The 23,455-nt window shown below is 49.1% G+C and overlaps 1 protein-coding gene across 1 annotated transcript in view; it reads left to right on the forward strand.

The window, feature by feature from the left end:
* Positions 1–23,455, forward strand: part of FKBP6 (FKBP prolyl isomerase family member 6 (inactive)) — a 513,007-nt gene that overhangs the window by 340,455 nt on the left and 149,097 nt on the right. The window contains exons 7-8 of the mRNA XM_069614783.1: positions 5,644–5,753; positions 7,732–7,817. Of these exons, the coding sequence (XP_069470884.1) occupies positions 5,644–5,753; positions 7,732–7,816 (195 nt within the window). The 3' untranslated portion in view covers position 7,817. The remainder of the gene's footprint in view (positions 1–5,643; positions 5,754–7,731; positions 7,818–23,455) is intronic.

Consider the following 23,455-nt stretch of genomic DNA (forward strand, 5'->3'; position numbering starts at 1 on the left):
CCCCTCTCCTACAAATCCAGTCTGCTGACTCTTCCTGCCCAGCTAACTATTGCTCGATCTCCATCACCCCCTTTCTGGGAAAACTCATGGAGAAGTTGGTAATCCCCCAACTGACCCACCACACTGAATCTGTTGGCTGTCTCCTAGACCACCAGTCTGGTGTTATGCTCACCTGGTATCCACGGGGACGCCACCCAGCCCTGGTTGGATGATTTGCATTCTCGAACCCTCTCCCGGTGCCTTGGTAAGGCCTCTAGTTGAAGATGGGTCTTAATATTGTAAAAGGTGGATTCTCCGTCCTACTCCTCGTGGCAGGGGCGCGTAGATGTGGGGGGCGAGCAGCGACCAAGTTACTTCACTGGTGCAAGCCCCCCCTGTGGGAATCCAGGCCTGCTGCGACTCTGTAGGTTTGCTGCTTTACAGTCTTTATATGCAGTTCTTATGTTCCTCTTAGTTCGAATAATAATGTCTTGCTTCTTTCCTTTTAGGTATGGAAAGTTATTTTGGTGTTGTCATGCAGTTGGAAGACGAGCATGGGCCGGTAGGCGAAAGCGCATTGTGCGCAATGCTGTCTTGTGAGTAATGCGCGATGCGCAGCGCTGTTTCGCCTTTTATATTGCTAACCTGTGTCTTTTCTCTCCTTGCAGGTTGTGATGTTCCTCGCCGAGCGCCGTAATGTTCCAGCAATGATACTGACCACGAGATGACTACCCAGTTAAGAATTGTGTGGCTTTCTTCATCGGGAGGAAACATGAGTAAACGCTTACTAATGCTGTCTTTCTTTCTCCTCTTTCCAGGTTATGGTATTCCAGGATGAATGCGGTCCCGGATGATGGAGTTCGTACCTTCAGGTGAGTGGAACTGAAGTCAGCGATGGATTGAAGACAGGATACTGTTCCAGGTAAGTTTCGTAGTGTTCTTTCTCTCTCTGCAGGTCCTTGGTTTCAGGTAAACTGGCATCAAAGAGCTGGACACGGTGAGCGTTATGCTGCCCACAGCAGAATAACGCAAAGCATGTTCTGCTGTTTGGGTGTAGTTTAAATAGTCTCAGGTAAAGTAGTCCAGGTAAAGTAGTCCCAGGCCTGCTACACCCAAATTAGTCCAGGTAATGTAGTCCCAGGCCTGTCACTCAAAGGACTAGACTGCATAGCTCAGTTCCGTGTAACTGAGCTATGTGTGTGGCTCCATGTTGGCTGAACTCCCCCTCCCCCCAAGTTAAATAGTCCCAAGTAAATAGTCCGATTCTAATGTTGGTCTTCATGATGGCTATGAGCCTAGCCCCACCTTCTCTCCTCACTTCCAGTTTTATTCTGGTGATATACAGCTCTCCTGCAAGCTTCCCTTCACTACCTTCTCTTCTTCCTCTCTTATACCCAACTGCCTGATTGCTATTCAGGCATAGTGCACGGCTAATGATCTCTGCCTTAATACCACTAAGACGGAGATCCTTCTCATTGGGACGCCTGCTCCTTGCCTTCCTTTCTCCCTCCCTCCCTCTCTAGCCGCCCTCCTTTGTTCACCTTCCTTCACTTTCCTGTGAGGAAAAAACCTTGGTGTCATCCTAGACTCTCCTCTCTTTCTCCCCTCACATCTCAACCCTTGCCAAGAAGGCTGACTTTCAGCTCCTCCTCCTCAGACGCATTCTCCCTTTCCTCACCGTCCCCCAGAAGCTCAATGTCTCCAGAGCTCTGGTCCTCTGTAGGCTGGACTACTGCAACAGCCTCTTCCTCAATCTGCATCTTTCCTCTCTTTGCCCCCTCCAACTAATCCAGAATTGGACCGCAAGACTTATCCTTGGCCTCAAGCCCAGGGACTGCGTCTCTCCAGCCTTAATCTCTCTCCACTGGCTCCTGGTGGCTGCAAGGTTCAAATTCAAGATCCTCTGCATCATCCACGAGGCTTTCTGGGGCCTGGGAATCCACTACAGCCAACTCTCTCTCCCCAAACACCTCCCGGCTTGAGCTCTTCGTTCCTCTAGCTCCAACTCACTGCAGATCCAACGTTTCTCCAAGCAGAGAGTGGGGGTACATAGCTTCCCTCTGGAATGGCCTCCTTGCCTCTCCTAGTTGGCACCCCTCCTGAGTCAGGTCCACCCCCTTCTCCGCACTTGACAGTTCCCTGCGTCATACCCTGGCACTTGCCTAACCCTTTGGCACCCTCCCAACTCCCCCTCCCCCTGCACTTCTTGCTGCTCCACTTGCATGATCTGAATGTCACCATGCCAAGTAGGAACGTTATTCTTTGTCTCCTTGTCCCCCGCCACCCACACCACCTTTTGTCTTGTGGCGCCTGGAAACACATTGTGTATAGGCGCCCTATAAATATGCGATACATAAATAAAATAAATGCCATAGATCCCTGTAATTGACTCAGTGTTTTATTTGAATTATAATTATTGGCCATCATTCAATTCTTACTTTACAATTTTCCAGTGGCAAACAAAGACTGTTTTTACCTTAATATTGTATGTCCTCAATTCTCAGACTACCAATCTACTATGTGTGTGTCTGCCAATCTGTGAAAATATAATTTATGCAGGACAACATTTGCAGTTCAGCCTTGAATTAGGTTGGTGCTTGGATCTCTCTAGGTGTGCATGGTGTAATTCTTTGGCAGTTTACATTATGGGAAGGTAAGGTAGAGTGGCAAGGGCTTTCTGGAGTAGAGTAATTGCTCTAGACCCCACCCATGCCACACTTAGTTTTGTTGGTGTCTGTCTGCTGCTGGCTTCACTGGCTTCCCCTGCTGACACCTTCAGACACTTTGTGGAGCCGCTACCGTAGGAGCCGCCCTTTGCCTTGAGGCCCTTTGCCGAGGGGGCTGCCGGACAGAGGGCTGCCCTGGGGATACCTGTGATGAAGGGCAGTTGGACCAATCACAGGGGGTGGGTGGGTAGGGAAGAGGAGCCGCGCTGGAGCGGGGGGTGGGAGAGGAGGCTAACAGGCACATCGGAACCCAGATGATTTCAACAGAGGCCCGGAGGGTCTCCCAGGCCCACCACTCAACTGCTCAGCCACTTTGGAATGTACTGAGGGAGGGAGGTTTGCACGGGGCACGAGGGGGCCTGTGGCGGCACTAACACGCCGGGGATGGGCAAGATGGAGGCTCAGGGGCCTACAGAGTAGCGCAACGCTCACCTGGACGCCTTTTCAGCAGTGGCAAGAACGAGTGCAGCAAGGGCCGGTAGGCCAGTTGTTTGGATTCTCTGCACCAATCAGAGGCGGTGCAGGGATCTAGAGCAGCCAATCGGGATGAAGGGAGGGCGGTATCAGGAGGAAACAGGGAAGTGGAGCGTGCTGAGCGAGGGGGGGCCTGTATGGGGCACGAGGGGGCCTGTGGGCAGCGCTAACACGCCAGGGATGTGCAATATGGAGGCTCGGGGGCCTACAGAGTAGCGCAACACTCACCTGGATGCAGTTTCCACAGTGGCAAGAACCTCCCTCCCCCGCAGCTGACACACATGACCAGGAAGGCTTCAGGCAGCAGAGCTATCTCTGGTGTGTACCCCAGACTCTGCCCCTCCCTCCCCTGCACCTGACACACATGACCAGGAAGGCTTCAGACAGCAAAGCTATCTCTGGTGTGTACCCCAGATCCTACCCTCCCTCCCCCGCACCAGACACACATGACCAGGAAGGCTTCAGAAAGCAGAGCTATCTCTGGTGTGTACCCCAGACCCTGCCCCTACCTCCCCTGCACCTGACGCACATGACCAGGAAGGCTTCAGACAGCAAAGCTATCTCTGGTGTGTACCCCAGATCCTGCCCCTCCCTCCCCCGCCCTAATAGCGTCACTGTGTTAAAGTTGAATCTAGAAAGTGTGCCCTAATTGCGTCACTGTGTTAAATCTGAACTTAGAAAGTGTGCCCTAATAGTGTCACGGTGCTAATATTGAATCTAGACAGTATTCCCATCATCACTGAGTGTGCCCAATAACGTTGCTGTGTTAAAGTTGAATTACGAAAGTGCGCCAAAAGCGTCTGTGTTAAAGTCGAATCTAGAAGGTATTCCCAACATCGAGTGTGACCTAATAGCGTCACTGTGTTAACGTTAAATTTAGAAAGTGTGCCCTAGCAGCGTCACTGTTTAAAGTTGAACTTAGAAAGTGTGCCCTAATATTGTCACTGTGCTAATGTTGAATCTAGACAGTATTCCCAACATCAAGTGTGCCCAATAGCGTCACTGTGTTAAAGTTGAACTTAGAAGTATGCCATAATAGCGTCACTGTATTAGAGTTGAATTTAGAAGGTATTCCCAACATCATTGAGTGTGCCTGGTCGCATACGCTTCACTGATTGCCACAATATCACACTACTACGCTTACTCTCCTACACACCATCACTGAACTAGAACACAGCAGTACTATGACACATTCAGTAAAGCTGTTCATACTAACATGACTCATCAAACTACCCATCATCCTAATAAAACACAGCTAGCTAACACATACTGGCTAGCTTAGGCTAAGAAGCAGCTATTGTGCAACAACCACACAAGCTGCACACATACCTGGTGCACCCATGCACTTTACCTCTCTCTCTCTCTCTCTCTCTCTCTCTCTCTCTCTCTCTCTCTCTCTCTCTCTCTCTCTCTTTCTCTCTTTCTGTCTCTGTCTCTCTGTCTCTCTGTCTCTCTCTCTCCACTTGAACTGTGGTTCCTGAGGGCGTTCAATTTACCAGCGCTTTGAGATCATAGCAATGATAGATAAGGCGCTATACAAATGCAAAATAACATAACATTGGACATTAACATAATTCCTTGGCGTCTAGAATATAGCAGCATAATGATGTTGCCCCTGGGCATTATCTTACTCCTCTTGAACCTATTGGTTGGCATCCAATTCCTATCGTTGATGGTTGACTTTTAGCATCTTTAGCATCTAGGCAAAATGCAAACCTCATTGTAGTCGTTTATTTGGAAAAATACCATGATGTATGTACACCCACCTGTAATCTCAAATATAGTCGAACAACTCTTTATTATTATTTTTTTGCTGAATGGTATGGAAAAAACACCCATTGCTGATGCCGGTTTTAGGAATAATGTTTAATGTGATGTATATAAGCCGCTATCTTCCTGCACAATGCCTAAAACAGGAAACAGGACCTGTAGACGACCAGATATTTGCATGACATTGTTTACTTGAATAGGGTCTTATCCATATCTTCGATCACAACGTTTCATGATGCTATTTTGAAAAGCTGGCCTCATAATTTCTGCTTGGACCACACAAAGCATGTATGGCCTTCCCGCTGGTTTTGCTACCACAGGCAGTCACTTTCGTGACCTGTGTAGACCCGCTACTGCTGGTTATGTAGTGTTTTGCATTCTAGGATGTTACATTGATCGTATTGCTTCTCCAGAAGGAATCCCCTTTCATGCTGTGAGGGACGTGGTGGCCTCTAGATTTCTGTGCATGCCATTTTAAGATGTCCCCTGTGGGTAAGGCATGTGTTCTAGATCTGCTTTTGCATGAATGTTTCCTACATATGAAATTATGATTTTTTTTGTCCAGCCCTATTGACAAATGTGTGGCTTAAATTGTGTAAATTGCCTTACAAAGTGTAAAAAAAATGGTTTGTTTAAAAAAAAAAAAAATTCTACACACCAGTTCTGAAGTTATTCTCCTATTTTCTGGTCACAGGCTTGTTTAGCGCTGACAGAGTATGAGCGAGCTCGGGATTTCTTAATTAGAGCTCAGCGGCGGCAGCCTTTCAATAAGGACATTAATAATGAGCTTAAAAAGCTGGATAGGTAAGTCTAAGACCCCTAGCTTGACTAGTGCACTGTTGGGATTTTTGCTGACTTTTAGTGGCTATCAAATGCACATGCCCTTTGTGCAGATTACATTCATGCTGAATCTTTATGCTTGCATAACCTTTTTTAAAACCACTGTAGATGGTCTTGCCATCAATATTTTCTATCTGGTGTCAAGCATAAATGCAGTTGTCATTAAACAGGCAGCCATCCTTGGTCACTCAAGTTTGCTCCCGCTGTTAATTCAGGAACCTGCCCATTTTCTGAATTTTCCCTGACTATTAACTGTAACAATGTGCAAAAGTTATTGGACAATTTGAAGGCATATCATTTTTAAAAACAATTGCTTATAGCTTAAGATCATTTGCTGTTTAAAATGTACAGAACCCTGCATGTTTCATTTAACTCCAGGAAAAATACTATAGAAAGCCAACTTCCCGTGATGTCCTAAAACGAGTGGGTGTGATCAGGTCTGGGCTAGGCCTCCATAGATCCTGAAATCGGTCTAAATGGATTTTTAAAAGAATGGGGACCTGTAGGTATCCAACATCTCCAAGTATCTCTTCTTGAATGCCCTGCCTATCGTATTGTTGATCAGATTTGATCGCATTTGATAATTCTTTCCCTGCCCTTCCATTCCATAATCGATATTTACAAATTGCTTTCGCTTATGGATTTCTCTACACCTTTTTTGAAATCAGCACCATGTTGTTGGCATATTTTTAAAAAAAATCTCAAACTGCTCTTCTCGTGATCAAATTAATATTTGCCTTTACTTAAATCATAAATATGAAACATTCTATGCTCCCCGTTGCCTCCCTCTTGTGTGCTCGATACTGCATCACTTGTCTTTTTTCCAGTCACTTAAGGTGGTAATACTCTAGCCCTACATACTTTATCTGTCCTGCTCTTTGCCAGCATGCATATAATAAATACACTACTAGGTAGTGGCACGGCATAGCTTCTAAACAGTCCCTGCCCATGCCGCATACGTGACGTGACCAAGACCCCTTGCATTAGTGTGAGCACCCTCGCCTGCTGCCTTTTTCCATGAACTACCAGAAGAAGCTATTACCCTATTTCCATGCTCTTTTGCTGGAAGTCCTTCACAGGTCAAATACTCGCCTCTGACAAAGGGCCACTCTGCTCTTTGCGGCAGGGCCCAATTAGCCCTTCAAGTTAAGAGTGCCATTAATATCTATTATTAAAGTGTTTAGAAGTGCAAGTAATTCAACATGAAGTGAGTCATAAACATCTCGTGTTGACACTATTCTAGTCCCATCTTGTAAGTCTTCCAGCTGGTGGCATTTCCTTAGCGATTGTATGCTGCCCATCACTTTGCATGTATATAGCTGCACCCCTATATCTCGATGGGGACGAGGAGACGATACCTTGCGATTTACTTTTTTCTGCCAATCTTCAGCATCTGAAGTTGACTTTCTAGGGTTCCAGTGCTGACAAACTGTGTGATGTCTTGCTTGGGTTCATGAAGGGATGACCGAAATCTCTCGGCACCCATTTCTTTTTGTTTAGAGGACGGGGACCAGAAGGTAACGGGAAAAGGTTTCAGCTGCTAGCTAGTCATGGAGTCACTTGTCCCTCAATTCTCCACATGTACATCATTTTATAATTTTTCAAGACGTTTGCTAGTGGCAAGTCCACATTTTCAGGCTTGGCTGCAACAGTAATATGTAGCTTCTTTTATTACTAGCATCATACATCGAAATACCAATTACCTGCCATTTCCAGCTGTCCTCTGCCTGAAATCGGTTTGTCAATGTGTATGTATGGCTCAGTCCCTTCTTGAGCTCCCCCATATGGCACATGTTCCTTTAGAAATAATTACAACATTGATAATAAAGAGAAGTTGGTGATTTAGTAGAGGGCTGTTACTAGCTGAGTAACTATTTAAGTTAACTAAATTGTAAGTACTTTTAGTAGCTATTGGGTGTTTAATAAAATATATTTTTTCCAGCTGTTACCGGGATTACATGGAGAAGCAGAAGGAAATGTGCTCCCGAATGTTTACCCCTCTGAACCCAGCGCTGGTTGAGGACTAAGGTATGGGATGCAAAACAGGTCTGCCGATACGAGGCTAAGAGATTTCAAAGAGCACCTGCAAGTTATTTTTTTTGTGACTATTTCACATTAGTAACCTACTGCAAATCGTGACAATGGCTTCAGAGCCAGGGTCGCAGTGACAATTGAACTCCTGAATCCAGTCTTCCAGACTCTCATCCTGTACACCGCGCAGGGGCCCTGGGCAGTTTTTTGCACAGCTTGTGAAAATGATGTTAAACATTGAGATAAAGTTATGCCCTCTATGTCACTGGCTTCTCGTAACCCAATCTTTTGCCCACTGAAGACGGCAGATATGTCCTTCCATAGCTCATTCAAGTTTCTATTCACTTTTGTATGCGATTATTATTTTTCTTTTTTTAATGTAAGGTCTTCCACAGATATCAGTGTTCAACACCAAGTTCCTACCTCATACTCTGCTTCAAATCCTGAACCTTGCAGTTAGGTTGGGCCTCAAGGCAACTGTGGGCTGTTAATACCCTTTGCGCTATTAATTTGGCTCTTTGAAGAGCAGGTTTCTTTGCTGGCTCATCTTCAGTAATGATTAGGTCCGATTTGTCAAGAAGAGTATGTCGTGCACAAGCCCCATGCTCCTCACTTCAACTTGCCTTTTGCACAAGTCTTGTAGAGTGGTGTAGGATTGTGGTCCTGCTGCACAATCTGCAGCTGCACTCATCACATATCTTAGATGCAAAGCTGGACTCAGTACTGGTCAAATCATAGTATGTCATACCCTCCATGAAACCTGCTGCATCTGAATATTGTGTGTATTGTGTCAACTTTGGTAACTGATCTGGGCATGTCATCTTCCATGGTATTTACTAATGTCTAAGTTTCTAACAGCTCCATCTGAACTCCGGCCCCAATTATACCTCTTAGGAAATTGTTTTCCTTGTGGTCCTTCATGCCCTTTGGGTGCATGGGCGCCTGTCGCTGTAGCAAAACAATATCTAAGTTTGACACTGAAAAGAAACGCTCTACCTCTAACCTCCTCATTCCACTTAATTCCACTTAGATACCTCTGCTGCAGAGAAGGGGGAGGAGAACACAGCACATGCTTAAAAATCGATGGGCATCGTTTTGTACAGCTTTGATGGGGCAAAGAAACAAACATGGGGCAAAAGAGGCACTAAGCAAGTATAGTACATAGTAAAAAGTACTCGCCCTTGCCCAGTATTTTTTATCCACCCACCTTGTGTCCCCAATAATCCTGATCTCCTCGCTCCCCTGCGGTTCTCCCTCTTCCTCTGTCTCCCCCTATCCCCACTCTCGTCCCCTCTCTCTTGCTCTCACTATGGGAAATGTGAGGAACCAGGAATGAGGCTCGGGCACAGAGGACTTCTGATTGTGGATATATACTTTTATTGAATGATAAAGGGGTTGGAAAATGCCTCCCTGTCCACAATCTAGGCGTTATTTCCCTACTTCAACCAAAATTAAGGGTCTGTCATGTGTCAAGGTGTCCAAAGCAAACATTTCCTGTGTCTGAAATCCTATCCTAGCCCTTGCATTCTAAATGTAATTCTAAGGTGTTAAAGGTACTGTCTTTGGCTTGAAAAGTGCACACGTTTTCAAGTTTAACAGAAAAGGGTACTTCGAGGGGATTGTGTCCTCCGACATATTCCACATCTATGACAGGTAATGTCCACAGCTGTGCTGCTTCGTAAATTTTTTGGCAGAGGGCGTCCTGCATTGATGGCGTCGATCTGCTGTCCCTCGAGGGTCGACATCTCCGGATGTTATATATAGGATGCACGACGCCCGTAGCCTCAGTTCCATTTTTTCCGCAAACATGTTTGCTCCAGAATCTCGGCACGCTTGATTCTTCTCTTAGAACGATGTCTTCATCTTCATCTTCCTCTACCACCCAGAGGTCGGGTTTTAAGAAAATGTCGGGACTGTGGTTTGAAAATGTCCATCACGGACCCGCATGACATCTGCTTCTGGTGCCTTGGCGAAAGCCACGCCACCGACGACTGCGAGGACTGCCAGTCCCTGATGTCTAAGGCCTTGCGGGAGCGTAAGGGGAAATTAAAGGTAGGTAGGGTGTCTAAACCCTGTAAATTGAAGTCCGCTGGGCGTTCGACCAACGACTCGAGGGGCGACTCTCTGCGTCGGCGAAAATCCAGGGGTCTCGGTCTAGGAGTGGTTCCCGCCATTCCTCTGCTTCGTCGAGGCATTCTAGGAAGCACCGTCATTGGTCGCCTTCGCCGTCCTCGTCAGAGGATGACTCCGCCAGACGGTTGACTTGTTCCACCAAGTCTTCGTCGCCGGCCGAATGGGATTCATTCTGCCAGCAGATTTTAGCAATTTTTCAGTCGCAAGGCCCAGTTCCGTCCGCGCCTTTGAAAGACGCCGGCAGGGAACGGGCTCGGTCCACCACTCGCACGCCTTCGGGCTGGGGCGGTCGGCGCGATCATCGGGAGCCGTTGAGGTCCCGTTACGACAAGGGCGATCGCCATGACCGTGCCATGTCCAGGTCCCGGTCCTCAACACCATCGAGACCATCGAAACCGGTGAAGCCTTCGAAGAAGGCATCGGTGCCGTGTCTGTCGAAGGACTCTCTCAAGGCTCCGACCTCGAAGTCGTCGACGCCGTCGGCGCCTCGGTCTACATCGATGCCGTTTGTGGAGGATTTGCCGGAGGTGCTCCTGAGGGCCGTGGAACCTCTGAGTAAGTCTGTGAGGCCTGTTTTTGATCCCTATTCTGTTCCTCTTCCTAGATTGGATTTTTTCCAACCTTGGAAGGTTGATGAACTGTCTGATCAGGAGATGGACTTGCCTGTGCATCCTGAAGTCCCTGATGACCTTTTGTCTAGGCACAGTCAGATGGAGGAACTCCGTCAGTCATTGCATGACGCCAGTGGCCCCGACACCTCTCCGGAGGTGGAGTTTGGCCGGCCTGAGCCTGGGGCGCATGCTGAATCTTCCTATCGGCGTCTCATGTCGAGGGTGACGGAGTACTTGGGTGGTCCCCCCCCCCCCTGTGGCGTTTGATCAGGATGACTTGACGGATATCCTGGATCAGGGTCCGTCCACTGACCCGGTATTGCCGTTTCACATGGCTTTGCAAAGGAGGGTGGCAGCGGCTTGGACTGCTCCGGAGAGTCTGCCGACAGTTAACAAGTTGTTTCTGAAAAAATACCGCCCTTCCAGTGGTGACCCCTGCTACTTATCGGCACATCCTACTCCGGAGAGTTTGGTGGTGCAGGCGGCTGCGGCCACCTCGAAGCAGGCTGCGTACCCTCCCATCCCTCCTGATGGGGACGACAAGCGCTTCGATGGTTGGGCAAGAAAGGTATTTTCTGCTGGGAGTATGGCGTTGAAGTCGGCCACTTGTGCTCTGGCGAAGTTTACACACACTCTGTGGAACTGTGTGTTTTTGGCGGCTGAGCATGTTCCCGAGGGGGAAGAAAGGGATGGCTTTCTGGCCATTGTGCAAGACGGCAAGGGTGCTATGTGCGAATCCCTTCAGTCGGGTTTGAACACAGCAGATAGTGTCAGCCAGTCTATGGCTGCGAGCACCGTGATACGCAGGTTTGCGTGGTTGCGGATGTCTGGTTTTGCCCCGGATGTGCAATCCCGTCTTCTGAACATGCCCTTTGACGGCGTTCATTTGTTAGGCAGCAAGGCTGACGAGAGCCTTGAGAGGTTGCAGACCTCCAATGCTGCAGCGAAGTCTTAGAGCGCTGCAGTGCTGCAGCCTCCTTCTTTTTGTTCTAGGGGACAGCAATGGAGGGGAGGTTCCTTTCGGTACTACTCCTCTTTTGGTAGATCGAGAGGGGCTGCCAGTCAAAGGGGGCAGCGAAAAAGTACCCGTGGTGGTCGGGAAAATCGTGGTGCCAAAGCCGCTCGGGCAGTTGCCTCTTTGCCTTCAGGCACTGCTGCAGCTGTTACATCTCAGTCATGAGGCCTTGTCCCATGGTTCGCGGGTTGGGGGCAGGCTAGCACAACATCTCGGAGAATGGCGTGCCATTACTTCAGATTCGTGGGTTCTGGATACCATAGCCCACGGCTGCTGCCTTCCCTTCCTTCAGCGGCCTCACAACAATCCACTGCGGAAGCTCTCTTTGATTCGCACCTTGCGCAGGAAATCCTATCCCTGCTGGAGGAAGGCGCCATAGAACTGGTGCCTGTGGCCGAGAGGAACAAGGGATGGTATTTCCCATATTTTTTGATTCCCAAGAAAGACGAGAGTTGAGACCCATCATGGACTTGCGTTGGTTCAACAAACTTCTCAGGAAGGACAAGTTCAAGATGGTTACTCTTTCTCAGGTCCTCCAGGCCCTTCAACTTCAGGATTGGTTGGTGTCTCTCGACCTCAAGGATGCGTACTTTCATGTGCCGATTCATCCCAAGCACAGGAAGTATCTAAGGTTTGCAACTGGCGACTCGCAGTTTCAGTTTCGGGTCCTGTCATTTGGTTTGACCTCCACCCTGAGGGTCTTCACCAAGCTCATGGTGGTGGTGGCAGCGTACCTGAGGCAAGGCGGGGATTCACGTCTACCCCTACCTGGATGACTCGCTGATCCGAGCGCGCTCTCCTGAGCAAGTGTTGGATCATCTCGGTCTCACCCGCCACACCCTCCAGAGGCTGGGCTTCTCCCTGAATTTCAAGAAGTCGCATTTCACACCTTCCCAACAGCCCCAGTACATCGGTGCTGTGCTAGACACATCCTTGGGTAAGTGCTCAGTGTCTCCCGGCTTTCGACTTCCTAAGGTTGCTGGGCCTCATGGCATCCTGCATCTTTCTGGTGCCGGAGGCCAGACTGCGGATGAGATCTCTGCAGTGGGCCCTCAAACTGCAGTGGCCCGAGTTCTCGGCAAGATGTCGGATCCCGTTCAGATTCCGATCTCGGTTGCACAGGATCTTCTGTGGTAGGCCGACGACAGGAACCTGCTGAAAGGGAACCGTTTTGGCAACCATGGCCGGAGGTAACGATTGTGATGGATGCTTCCCTCACAGGATGGGGGGCTCATGCCAACGAGCTGACCGTCAGCGGTCGTTGGTCTCCGTCGGAGTCCAGACTCCACATCAACCTGTTAGAGCTGAGAGCCATCAGGCTTGCTCTGAAGGCTTTTCTGCCGACTGTATGGGGGAAAAGTGTTCTGATCATGACGGACAACACAGTGGTCTTGCATTACCTCAACAAAAAAGGGGGGGCAGGGTCACTCCTGTTGTGCAGGAAGGTGATACAGCTCTGGTTCTGTGCCATCGAACTAGGTCTTTCGATCTCGGCAGTTCGTCTGGCTGCAGACCAAAATGTGGCGGCGGACGCTCTGAGCAGGCAGAGCGCAGTCTCTCACGAGTGGGAGTTGGCTCAGGAAGTCCTTCTGGAGATGTTTGCCCTTTGGGGAACCCCACAAGTGGAGCTCTTTGCCACCAGTGTCAACCAGAAGTGCAAGAGATTCTGCTGAACGGAATTTCCTCTGAGAGGAGCCTTAGGAGACGCTATTGTGGTGGATTGGTCATTCCCGCTGCTGTACGTGTTTCCTCCAGTCAAGTGTTGCAGCGGTTTGGGACCCGCATGATCCTTGTGGCTTTGGATTGGGCCAGGAGAGCGTGGTACCCGGACCTTCTAGAATTGTCCAACTGCCCTCCACAACGTCTCCCTTACTGAGAAAATCTGTTCTCGAGGGAGGGGTGTCAGGTTCAGAGGTCAGGACTCTCAACCTTCTCGCGTGGTATCTGAAAATTTGAGATACAAGGATTGGGTCCTCCCACATGATGTGATGGAGGTGTTGCTTTCGGCCAGGCGGCCAGCAACAAAGTCCCAGTACCGTTGCCGTTGGCGTAAATTCTGCGACTGGTGCAGGAGACAGAATGTTGATCCTTTCCAATGTTCCATTCCTATGGTTTTTTCTTTTCTGCTTTCTTTAGCCCACAAGGGCCTTCAAGTGGGTACCATTAAGGGTTACGGCACTGTCCATATTTAAGTACTCGTCTGAAGAGTGTTCTTACTTTAAGATACCTTTTGATTTTGTAGGTTTCTAAAAGGGCTGAATAATGTGTTCCGCCGTCCCCTTTTCAGGTGCCGGTTTGGGATTTGAATTTGGTTTTGAAGTTTGAGCCCTTGCACTCTTGTCCTTTGAGACTGTTGTCTTTCAAGACAGGGTTTTTAGTTGCGGTTACTTCCGCTCGCAGAGTGAGTGAGTTGCAGGCACTTTCAGCCAAGCCACCCTTTACCGTTTTCCATAAGGACAGGGTTGTCCTTCGGGTGCTGCCTTCTTTTCTGCCGAAGGTTGTCTGATTTTCATTTAAGCCAGAAGGTAGTTCTTCCGGCCTTTTATCCTCATCCGCATCCTGGCAAGGATGAGGAGAGGCTCCATAGCTTGGATCCTAGGAGAGCTCTGAACTTTTACATTTCACGGATGTCCGGGGTCAGAGTGGATGATCATCTCTTTATCGGTTATGCTGGACACCGTTTGGGCCAGACTGTTACCAAACAGACCTTGTCCAGGTGGATTATCCTCACTATTACTGAATTACGGTAGGATTACATGCTCACTCTACTATGGGCGTGGCTACCTCCACTGCCCTTCAGTGGGGTGTTCCTATTCGGAATATTTGTGAAGCAGTCACATGGGCTTCATTACATACTTTTGTCAAACATTACGCCCTGGATTCAATCCATGGGCAGGATTTGGCCTTTTGTAAGGTGGTTCTTTATTCCGCCATTTGATTCGGTATTCTAAATTTCTAAATTCTTTTCCCACCTCCATAGTTTGCTACTGCTTTGGGAGTCTGTCATAGATGTGGAATACGTCGGAGGACACAATCCCCTCGAAGAATTAGTTACTTACCATATCTGGTAACGTTCTTTCGATGGGATGTTCCTCCGACGTATTCCACATCGCCCTCCCAACCTGCCCGTCTGGAGAATTTCCTATGCGATTGCAGCTTACGTTTCCGCAAGGCTATCTGCAGTCATACTGGCAGGAGATTGGTGCCACACATTCTGGGGAAAAAACTACAACTGAGGCTACGGGCGTCCTATATATAACATCCGGTGATGTCGACCCTCGAGGGACCGTGGATCGACGCCATCGACACAGGACGCCCTCTGCCAAAAATGTTCCAAAGCAGCACAGCTGTGGACATTACCTGTCATAGATGTGGAATACGTCGGAGGAACATCCCATTGAAAGAACGTTACCAGATATGGTAAGTAACTTGTTCATCTCCAACGAAAGTTCCAAATGGATCATGCTCACATTTCCAGGGATTGGCTCCCTTCCACAGGATTCTCTCCACAAAATAAATGTTCAAAAGAATAGCCAAGTTCTCTATAGCCCAAAAGCATAATCCCCCACCTCTTGGTGTTGCAACGGTTCCCACAGATGTCTTAGTTCGGGTAGCACTTCCCTGGCTGCCCATTCTCCATCTGGTCTCGCCTGCAGCACAGCTCTTCCCAGGCCTTCGGTCTGCCTAAGGCAGTGGTATTCAAACTGTGGGTCGCGACCCCCTAGGGGTCCGCGGGTGCATCCCAGGGGGGCCCTGAGAGCTCAGCATGAAAAAAGATTTTTTTTTTTTTTTTTTTAGATTGGAAGAAATGGGCAGGGGTGGCCCACATGGGCGGGCTGAAGCATGAAACTGTCTCAGGCAACAATGAAAAAGTGGCCCACAGTTGTAAATGGATATTCATTCCTTTAGTCACAGACTGGGCCTCATTACTACTATGGCGGACCAGTAAAAACGGTGCTGGTAAGCTACCGGCACCGTTGCTACCGTTCCGCCATAGTAAGAGTTGTGCTCGTGGGTGCTTGACAGCCCCCGCCAGGTCTGACCTCAGCTCGTCGGATGCACCGGCACCGTTATTAACGGTGCCGGTGCATCCGAGCTCCCCCTTCCCATTTGAGCCATATGGGGCTCAAATGGGAATGGGGATCTACCGGCACCTTCGAAAGGGCAATTATCATGTCCGCCTAACTCGGCATGACCTAGTAATTGCCCATTCGCGGGTGCCAGACCCGGATGCAACTCCAGTGGCAGCCGTGCCGGTTTTACCGGCACAGCTACCGCCAGAGTAGTTTTGAAGCCCACTGTTTCAATAGTACCCAAAGGGGTGCTTTGTGTTAAAATGTAAGTAAATTGTGATATATTCAGCAACAATGGTCAACATTACTAACTGCATAGTGGCCCCTCACCCATTATGGAGGAGCTAAGGAGCCAGCCCAGTGAAACAGTGAGCACTCCCTCAGCTGCTTTATCCAGCTAATGGAGTGCTCCTGGGCTGGCTGAACTGTCAAAGGGAAACACTGTTTCCCTTTGACAGTTCAGTTTAGTTCCCCAGCCGCACATGCTCACTGAGCCATGCAAGTGCTGGGGCGTTTTGCTTCGCCAGCATTGCATAGCTCATTGGAAATGCTGGCTGGGGCACTGCATGTCTGTATGTCCGAGGGGGAGCTCCTGCGCCTCCTCGCACATACGGACAGAGCAGCTGGAGCAGCACCCACACACAGGCCAATGCAGAAGGTACGTTTATGTTCATTGTTTTTATTTAAACATGTGTATGGATGCGTTATGAGTGAGTGTATGGTGATGGATGCTCATGTGAATGATAGAGTGATTGCTGTATGAATGTGCAGCGCCTTGCATATACACATAATAATGTTCATTGTGTTAGGACCAGTGGGGCCCAGGGGACAGGGATGGTATCTTTTTACCGGACATCTATCATTCAAAACCCTCTGCCTTGTCCACAAGGCTTTCTGGGGCCTCGGTCCAAAATACCTTCAGCTATTCCTCCGCAAATACCTCCGCTCTCGAGCTCTTCACTCCTCTACCTCCAACTCCCTCAGGGTCAGTCGTTTATCAAAGAAACGAGCTGGGGGTAGATCTCCGTCTTCGGCTGGGGCCTCCCTCTGGAACAGCGCCCTGCCACTCTAAAACTTGAGGAGAACCATCTTTCTTCCTGCACTTATCAGACCTACCCTGTCTGCTGCCTTAAACGTAGCACTTGCAAATTGCTGGCTGCACTACCACTGTTTGTTGCCTTTATTATTTATTTATTGTTATTTATCTGTTTCTCCTCTGCTTCGCACTTTCCACTTCTCCCCCCTTCCATGCACTTTTCCCCTCACACTTGCGCGTTCTCAATGTCACTGGGCCTAGTAAGATCGCTGTTTTATTCTCCTCTGTTCCCCTCCCTTGCCTTGTCACGCTCTGAAACACTTGTGTACGAGCGCGATAGAAATAAAATATCAATGCCTGCCCCCTGGACTCCCAGCAACAATTGCAAACTGTTTGGCTATTTACCCATTTTTTGTTAAAAGTATGCTCTACAATGCAACATTTTAACCTATTATTTAAAAAAAATTCACAGGGGGAAACCCCCCCGAACCTCCCCTTAATGCCCCTCCACTTAAAAAAGATTCACCAGCCGCCACTGGCCCTCAGACTGTGTTGGGAACGGGATGGGGGAACCGAGGGACTATGGTGGGAGCACAATGGGCGGGAACCATGGGATAGTGATGGGAGCAGAGTGGGGAGAGCCCTGGGTGTGTGATGGGGTGGGGAGAGACCAGCGACTGGGTAGGAGTGGGATGAGGGAGCCCAGCGACTTTGATGGGAGCAGGTGACAGCGCGCAATATATACTGTCCATTTGGCATTTCTGGGGGGTCCCGACCTGCCCAAATTTTGCTCAGGGGGGCCCTGGCCAAAAAAGTTTGAAGACCACTGACCTAAGGGGAGGTGCCTGCCCCCGTCAGCGCCTCTCTCTCCCTTTCTTCAGCGGTCAGATTTTAAATATCCCGGCATTGCGTGCTTCTCTCCGACTAGAGCACAGCGTTGGCTGTCATGCTGTAGGGATCCTCAACTCCATTCTTCTTCTTCGCCCCAGTATTTTCAAAGGATTCATATATAGGGGATTTATAGTCAGATCTTGTAATTCTATCTGTTAGAGTTCTGAAGGAAGCAGACTGCAAGATTTGCACGTTGTTAAAATGGGTTATCACAATATGCCATTAAGGCAGGAGGAATGGAGGGTGTATCCCTAAAAGGGAAAGGGTGATACCATATGTCATGTGCTGATGCCTGTCCCTCCCCTTAGGATTACCTCCCCTCATGTGATCCTCCCTCGCAAATCCACCCCCAGGGTCTGGATCATGTAGCGGCTGTGGTCCCCTGGCCACATGAGACGAGGCTACCTCCGGGAGAGAAGTGAGGACATTCTATTCATCACAGAACTCTAGCTATCTATGCGGGAATGCCCCTTCTCTTTTGACTTGAAGCACATCTGCTTATTTGCTCATCCTTGAACCACCTCTCTGTTCTGCGTGATCCGTTCCAGCATCTTCTATTCTTGGCTCTCTATTGCTATTCTCCTCTCTGGCTCTTCCCCGCAGAGAGATCATTTAACAGGTGGCAGGACATGTGAGCAGTGCGAGCTCTACAAGTAGTATTCAGGGGAGCTGTATGGCGCTGGGAGGACTCTACAATAGTACATACAACATAAACCGAGGCATGAAATGTGTTGGAGAATGGTTGGTGCAGAGGTCAAAACACTTTTCACCATCGAATCTGAGCAAAGAGAGGTGCACAAAGAAAAGTGGGTGAAATTCCACAAAGGACCACAACTTACACCATATTTGTTAACAGGTGAAGGATTAGTCTTAAAGTGTGTGTCTGTGTCTGTGTGTGTGTGTGTGTGTGTGTGTGTGTGTACATACATAAATACAAGCCAAAATTAATAAGGGGGAAAGAAAGAGGAAGCTTAATCAGTTGAAAAATCTGACTAACAGGACCACCTGCAGGGGACAAGCAACCTTGACAGCTAAAGGAACTACAGATTTGTACACTAGTGCAAGAGGCAGAACTCTGTCTGCACAGATGGGAAATCGTGAATGAAAAACACAAAAGCCTTCTATCCAGACCAGACTCTTGTGTGTATTTTCCCATTAATGAACTGCCCCAGGAGAAGTCAAGGAGAGAATTTAAAAAAAAAGGGAAAGACCATGTTCTAATAAAATCGAATTAAGAGATTAAAACCTCACTGGGAGCGATAACTCAGCAGATACAAATAAGTGAGAAGAGCTAATGAGGTAGGTGTCGAGCGTAAATGCATGAATTATGAAACCTGAATTATTAATGAATTATGAAACCTGAATTATTAAACCAAAAGAAGAATTTTCTCCACACAGAGTAAATGACCTTAAAATTAGATCTATGTGCTCAAAAGTTAGAAGAACCAGAACAGACATTGTCGTACATTGCAGATCTCTGGGACCTTCAGAATAAACTTCAGCAAGTGCATAGGTAGTCATTCAGGAAACATCCAAATAAAAAGACCAAATAATCCTCCTATATGTAGCAAACTACTTACCAAAGAAAACAAATGAGTAAATCGTAACCCTATAACCTAAACATCAGAGAGAATGCTGCATAGATTGCAAGAGCAGGTATCCGTAGGCAATCCTTACAAATAAGGCGAGAACTATGAAAATACTAGCATTATGATATATCTACACAATCTTTAGCTAGATTAAACTGATCAACAAACGCAAAACATACCTCTTACATCTCAATAATGGAAGCAAATGAAATCCTATCTGTTTTGCACACAGGCAAATTAAATTCTCTAGCACAAATTATCTAGAAGGGGGATGGTGGAGAGGCTGATCCCACACCCCATGCGGAGACACATGCAGACAGCCTTCTGGATAAAGGGGTGTACTAACCACTTTTACTCTCTAAAAATCGACAAATGCTCACAAAAAAGAAAAATATGGAGTACAAAAACTCCCAACAAAAAATAAGAAACGGATGCTTAAGAGCATATCCCCCTGCCTTTACCCACACAGCTTCATGGCTCTATTTGGACCCATATTACCGCAGGAAGAAACTACTATTACTGCCTGAAACGAAGAAGTAAACGTGAATCTCTTTTAATGTGCATGAATAGCTTGGGGTTAAGAAATATGTATTACAAACACATTTGTCTTACAGTTGAAACCTATTTTTACTCACTTCTAAAATACTCCCATGAGGTCTGGCATGGATTCACATACACATAAATAGTCCCCGTTGTCTGGCTGGGAATCCTCGGTAAAAGAAAAAACGGTTTCACTTTCACTTTAAAACTGTATTTCTCCTCTAAATAAATCACTGTACTCTGGGTCATACTGCTCCCATCCAATGACAGTCCTCTCCCTAAGCTGCACCGCTGGTGGCCATCTTTGCATTTTTACTGTACGCTTCAGTGTTGGGAGTCCTCGAGTTGCTCTCTGAGCAATTTTCGTGTTTTTTCAGTTTTTCATACAAAGTAGTTTAAAGTGTGACGATTTTTGCTTTAATATCTTCAACGAAGGACAAAGGCTGGCAGCGGGTATCCATTACCGGCAAAGATCTTCATCCACCGTCAGATTGTCATTGAAGTTTTGCAAAGGCCCGGTCTTGGGACTACTTCGCACCTTTACAAGGTTCTACTGCACCGACAGGGATTCCAGGGAGGAGTCCCGAGTCGGCTAAACGGTGCTACGCAACCAATTTGCTTGAGGTGAGTCTGTGTCATGATTCCTGCCCCTCATGTCCCCAGCCCTCCAAGATGTCAGGCTGGAGCCAGGCCACGATCACCTACATGGCCCTCAAGGGCCTCTCTATCCCTCCAAAAACCCACTTGGAGTCAGACTTGGCGCTTGTGGCACCAGACTCACTCACTCCCCTAGGATAACATTGGGGATTGGACTTGTAGTGTATTGATGGGGACAAGATGGATGGCCCACATATTTTGGTTCCCAGAACTGCATGTGCTGTCTAGTCTTTTGGGTGTGGTTCAGCCCAGAGACACCTGGGATACCTAGAGACTATTTAAGCCACGCCCAGGCTGAGAAACATGCTTTTTGTTTTCTGCACCTGCAGCGTGACACTCACCGTGTTCGGATCGGTCTCCAGTAGGCCGGCATCTTTCTTTTGCGCTCAGCTCCTGCAAGAACAAGAACACCGTTAGGAACAGCCTTACCTTGCGGCGCTTCTGCCCATCATTCATCGCTCCTTCTCTTCTGTGGGCATCTTCGGCGGTGTCATTCCCATCCCGGCACGCCGCTTCCTAAGGAAAAGGGAAAAGAACAGAAAAAAGGCATTAGTAAGCATTCAGCAAATTTTCGCTTATTTTTAAAGGCTGTACAAGCTTCAAACGCCTACCTGAATCCCAGCCGCTCTGGGGGAACTCTCTCCAGAACTTCTCATCCATCTGCAAGAGGGAAAAGACACTCCAAGTTAGCATGGAAACATCTAGAGGCGCCGCATACCACGCTTACTCATCGCATTTCTTCTTCATAACCGGCATCCACGCTGAAAACGTCACGGCACCTAAAAGACACAGAAAAAGAACTCCGTTCAATACAAATAGGAAAGGGGCGCATCACGCTCTAACTCACCTTCAGCGCTATTCATCTCAGCAGCACGTCACCATCCCCGGGCGCCGGCCATCATCTAAGGAAGGAAAGGAACGAAGTTAGAGAACTGTTCAAAAGACTCATACTTACCTCTCCGACTTTTGCCAGTGAAGTAACTAGGCAGCAACAAGCCCGCATCAATCAACGTGCCCCTGAGCTGAAAGCAGGATGGAGAGCACACTTTCCAAGAAAACAAGGTGAGCTGTGGATCAAAGGGGACGGTTGGACCCCGGGGAAGAAGGGGTCCAAGCACACAGAGACAATAGGGAGTTAAACTCTACCAATCCTGTGTTTCAGGCCCAGTCCCCAGTCGAGTAGACTCCAGGGAAGGGTTCGAGGTCGTAAGAGGTCAGAACAGGCTGAGTGACGTCCCCATGGATACCAGGTGAGTGTTACAGTCTGTTCCAGAGGTGAGTGTTATTGCTTCTGTTGAGCCTTGCCACCTCTTGTGGTTGTGTATGTGCACTGCTGTGTAATCGTTATTCATGAGCTTGTGAATCCATTCCAGACCCCATGCTGGAGAAGGTTTAGGTTAACTACTAACTATTGTTCGAGGGGATTGGGTCCTCCGACGTATTCCATATCTATGACAGGTAATGTCCACAGCTGTGCTGCTTCGGAAAATCTTTGGCGTCTGCGTCCTGCGTCGATGCGCCGTCCCCGAGGACCTCCTCCGACGGCCGACGTCACCCGATGTGATAAGTAGGACGCACGACGCCCATAGCCTCAGTTCTGTTTTTTCCGCGAACGTGTTCGCTTCGTGAATCTCGGTACGCCTCGACTGAGTTGCTGTTTTTTTTCTCGGTTCGTTGAACCTGTTCGGTTTGTTGTGACGTTGTCTTTTTCATCTTCGACCCCGCGTCCAGGCTTCAAGAATGTCGGTCACGGACTCGCACGACGCCTGCCTCTGGTGCCTCGGGGAGGCCCACGATACGGACGACTGTGTCGACCGCCAGTCGCTCACTGCGAAGGCCTTGTGAGAACGCAAGAAGAAACTGTCGGTAGGTCGGGTGTCTAAGCCCCAGAAGTGGAGGTCTGCGGGGCTTTCGACCGATGACTCGAGGGGTGACTCTCCGCGTCGGAAGTCCGGTGGGTCTCCTTCCAGGAGTCGGTCTCGCCACTCCTCCGCCTCTTCTAGGCATTCCAGGAAGCGCCGGCATAGGTCGCCTTCCCCGTCCTCTTCCGAGGACTCCGCCCGTCGGCGGGTCGCTTATCCCTTCATGCAAGCGACGCTGGAGGAATGGGCTTCCTTCGGGAAGCAGATGCTAGCGGTTCTTGAATCGCAGAGCACCGGTCCGTCTGCGCCTCCGAGTGGGGTCGGGGTCGGTCGGCACCGGTCGAGAGACACCGCCCATACGCCTTTGGGCTCGGGTGGTCGGCACGGCTCGCAGGAGAGGTCCCGCACGGACAAGGGTAGCCGTTCTCGCCATGCCCGTTCCAGGTGCCGGTCCTCGACGCGCTCGAGACCGCGTGATCATGTGCCGTCTTCGTAGAAGTCGACGCCTGTGGCGCCAAGGTCGTCGACGATTACTCTCGAGGTTCTGTCTACGAGGGGGTCGTCAACGCCGTCGGCACCCAGGCTGTCGAGAGACACGCTCGGAGCTCCGGCTTAGAGGACTGTGTCGACGCCGCCGATGCTGGAGGCGTTGCAGCTGACGTCGACGCTGACTCGCTCGGCGCCCTCGACGCCTTTCGGGGTGGTGTCGGAGGGGCCCTGTGGCACGGGGTTTGCCCCTAAAAAGGCTATGGCTAAGGTCCGGCACTGCTTTTGTCCGCAGAGGTCTTCCTCTCCCCGCCTGAAGTACATTTCAGAGGGTGATGAAGGCTATGATGGCGGTCTGGTTCCGGTTACGGTTCCGGATGTTCTTATCTCGGGCCATAGTCAGTTTGATGACCTGAGGCAGTCACTGCATGATGCCAGTGGATTGGACACCTCTCCGGAGGTGGAGTCTTGTCGGCCGGAGCCTGGCACTCATGCCGATTCGTCATATCGGCGCCTTATATCTCGGGTTACCGAGTACTTGGGTTGGTCGGCTCCCCCAGGGGAGTTTGTTCAGGATGATCTCACGGACATCCTTGATCTCGGTCCACCCACTGACCCGGTTTTGCCTTTTCATATGGCTTTGCAGACAAGGGTGGCGGCGGCTTGGACTGCTCCGGAGAGTCTCCCGGCAGTGGGCAAGTCTTTGTCGTGAAAATACCGTCCAGCCAGTAGCGACCCCTGC

This window comes from Ambystoma mexicanum, chromosome 9 (assembly GCF_040938575.1).
Source record: "Ambystoma mexicanum isolate Mex_15411 chromosome 9, UKY_AmexF1_1, whole genome shotgun sequence".
NCBI classification, from domain to species: domain Eukaryota; kingdom Metazoa; phylum Chordata; class Amphibia; order Caudata; family Ambystomatidae; genus Ambystoma; species Ambystoma mexicanum.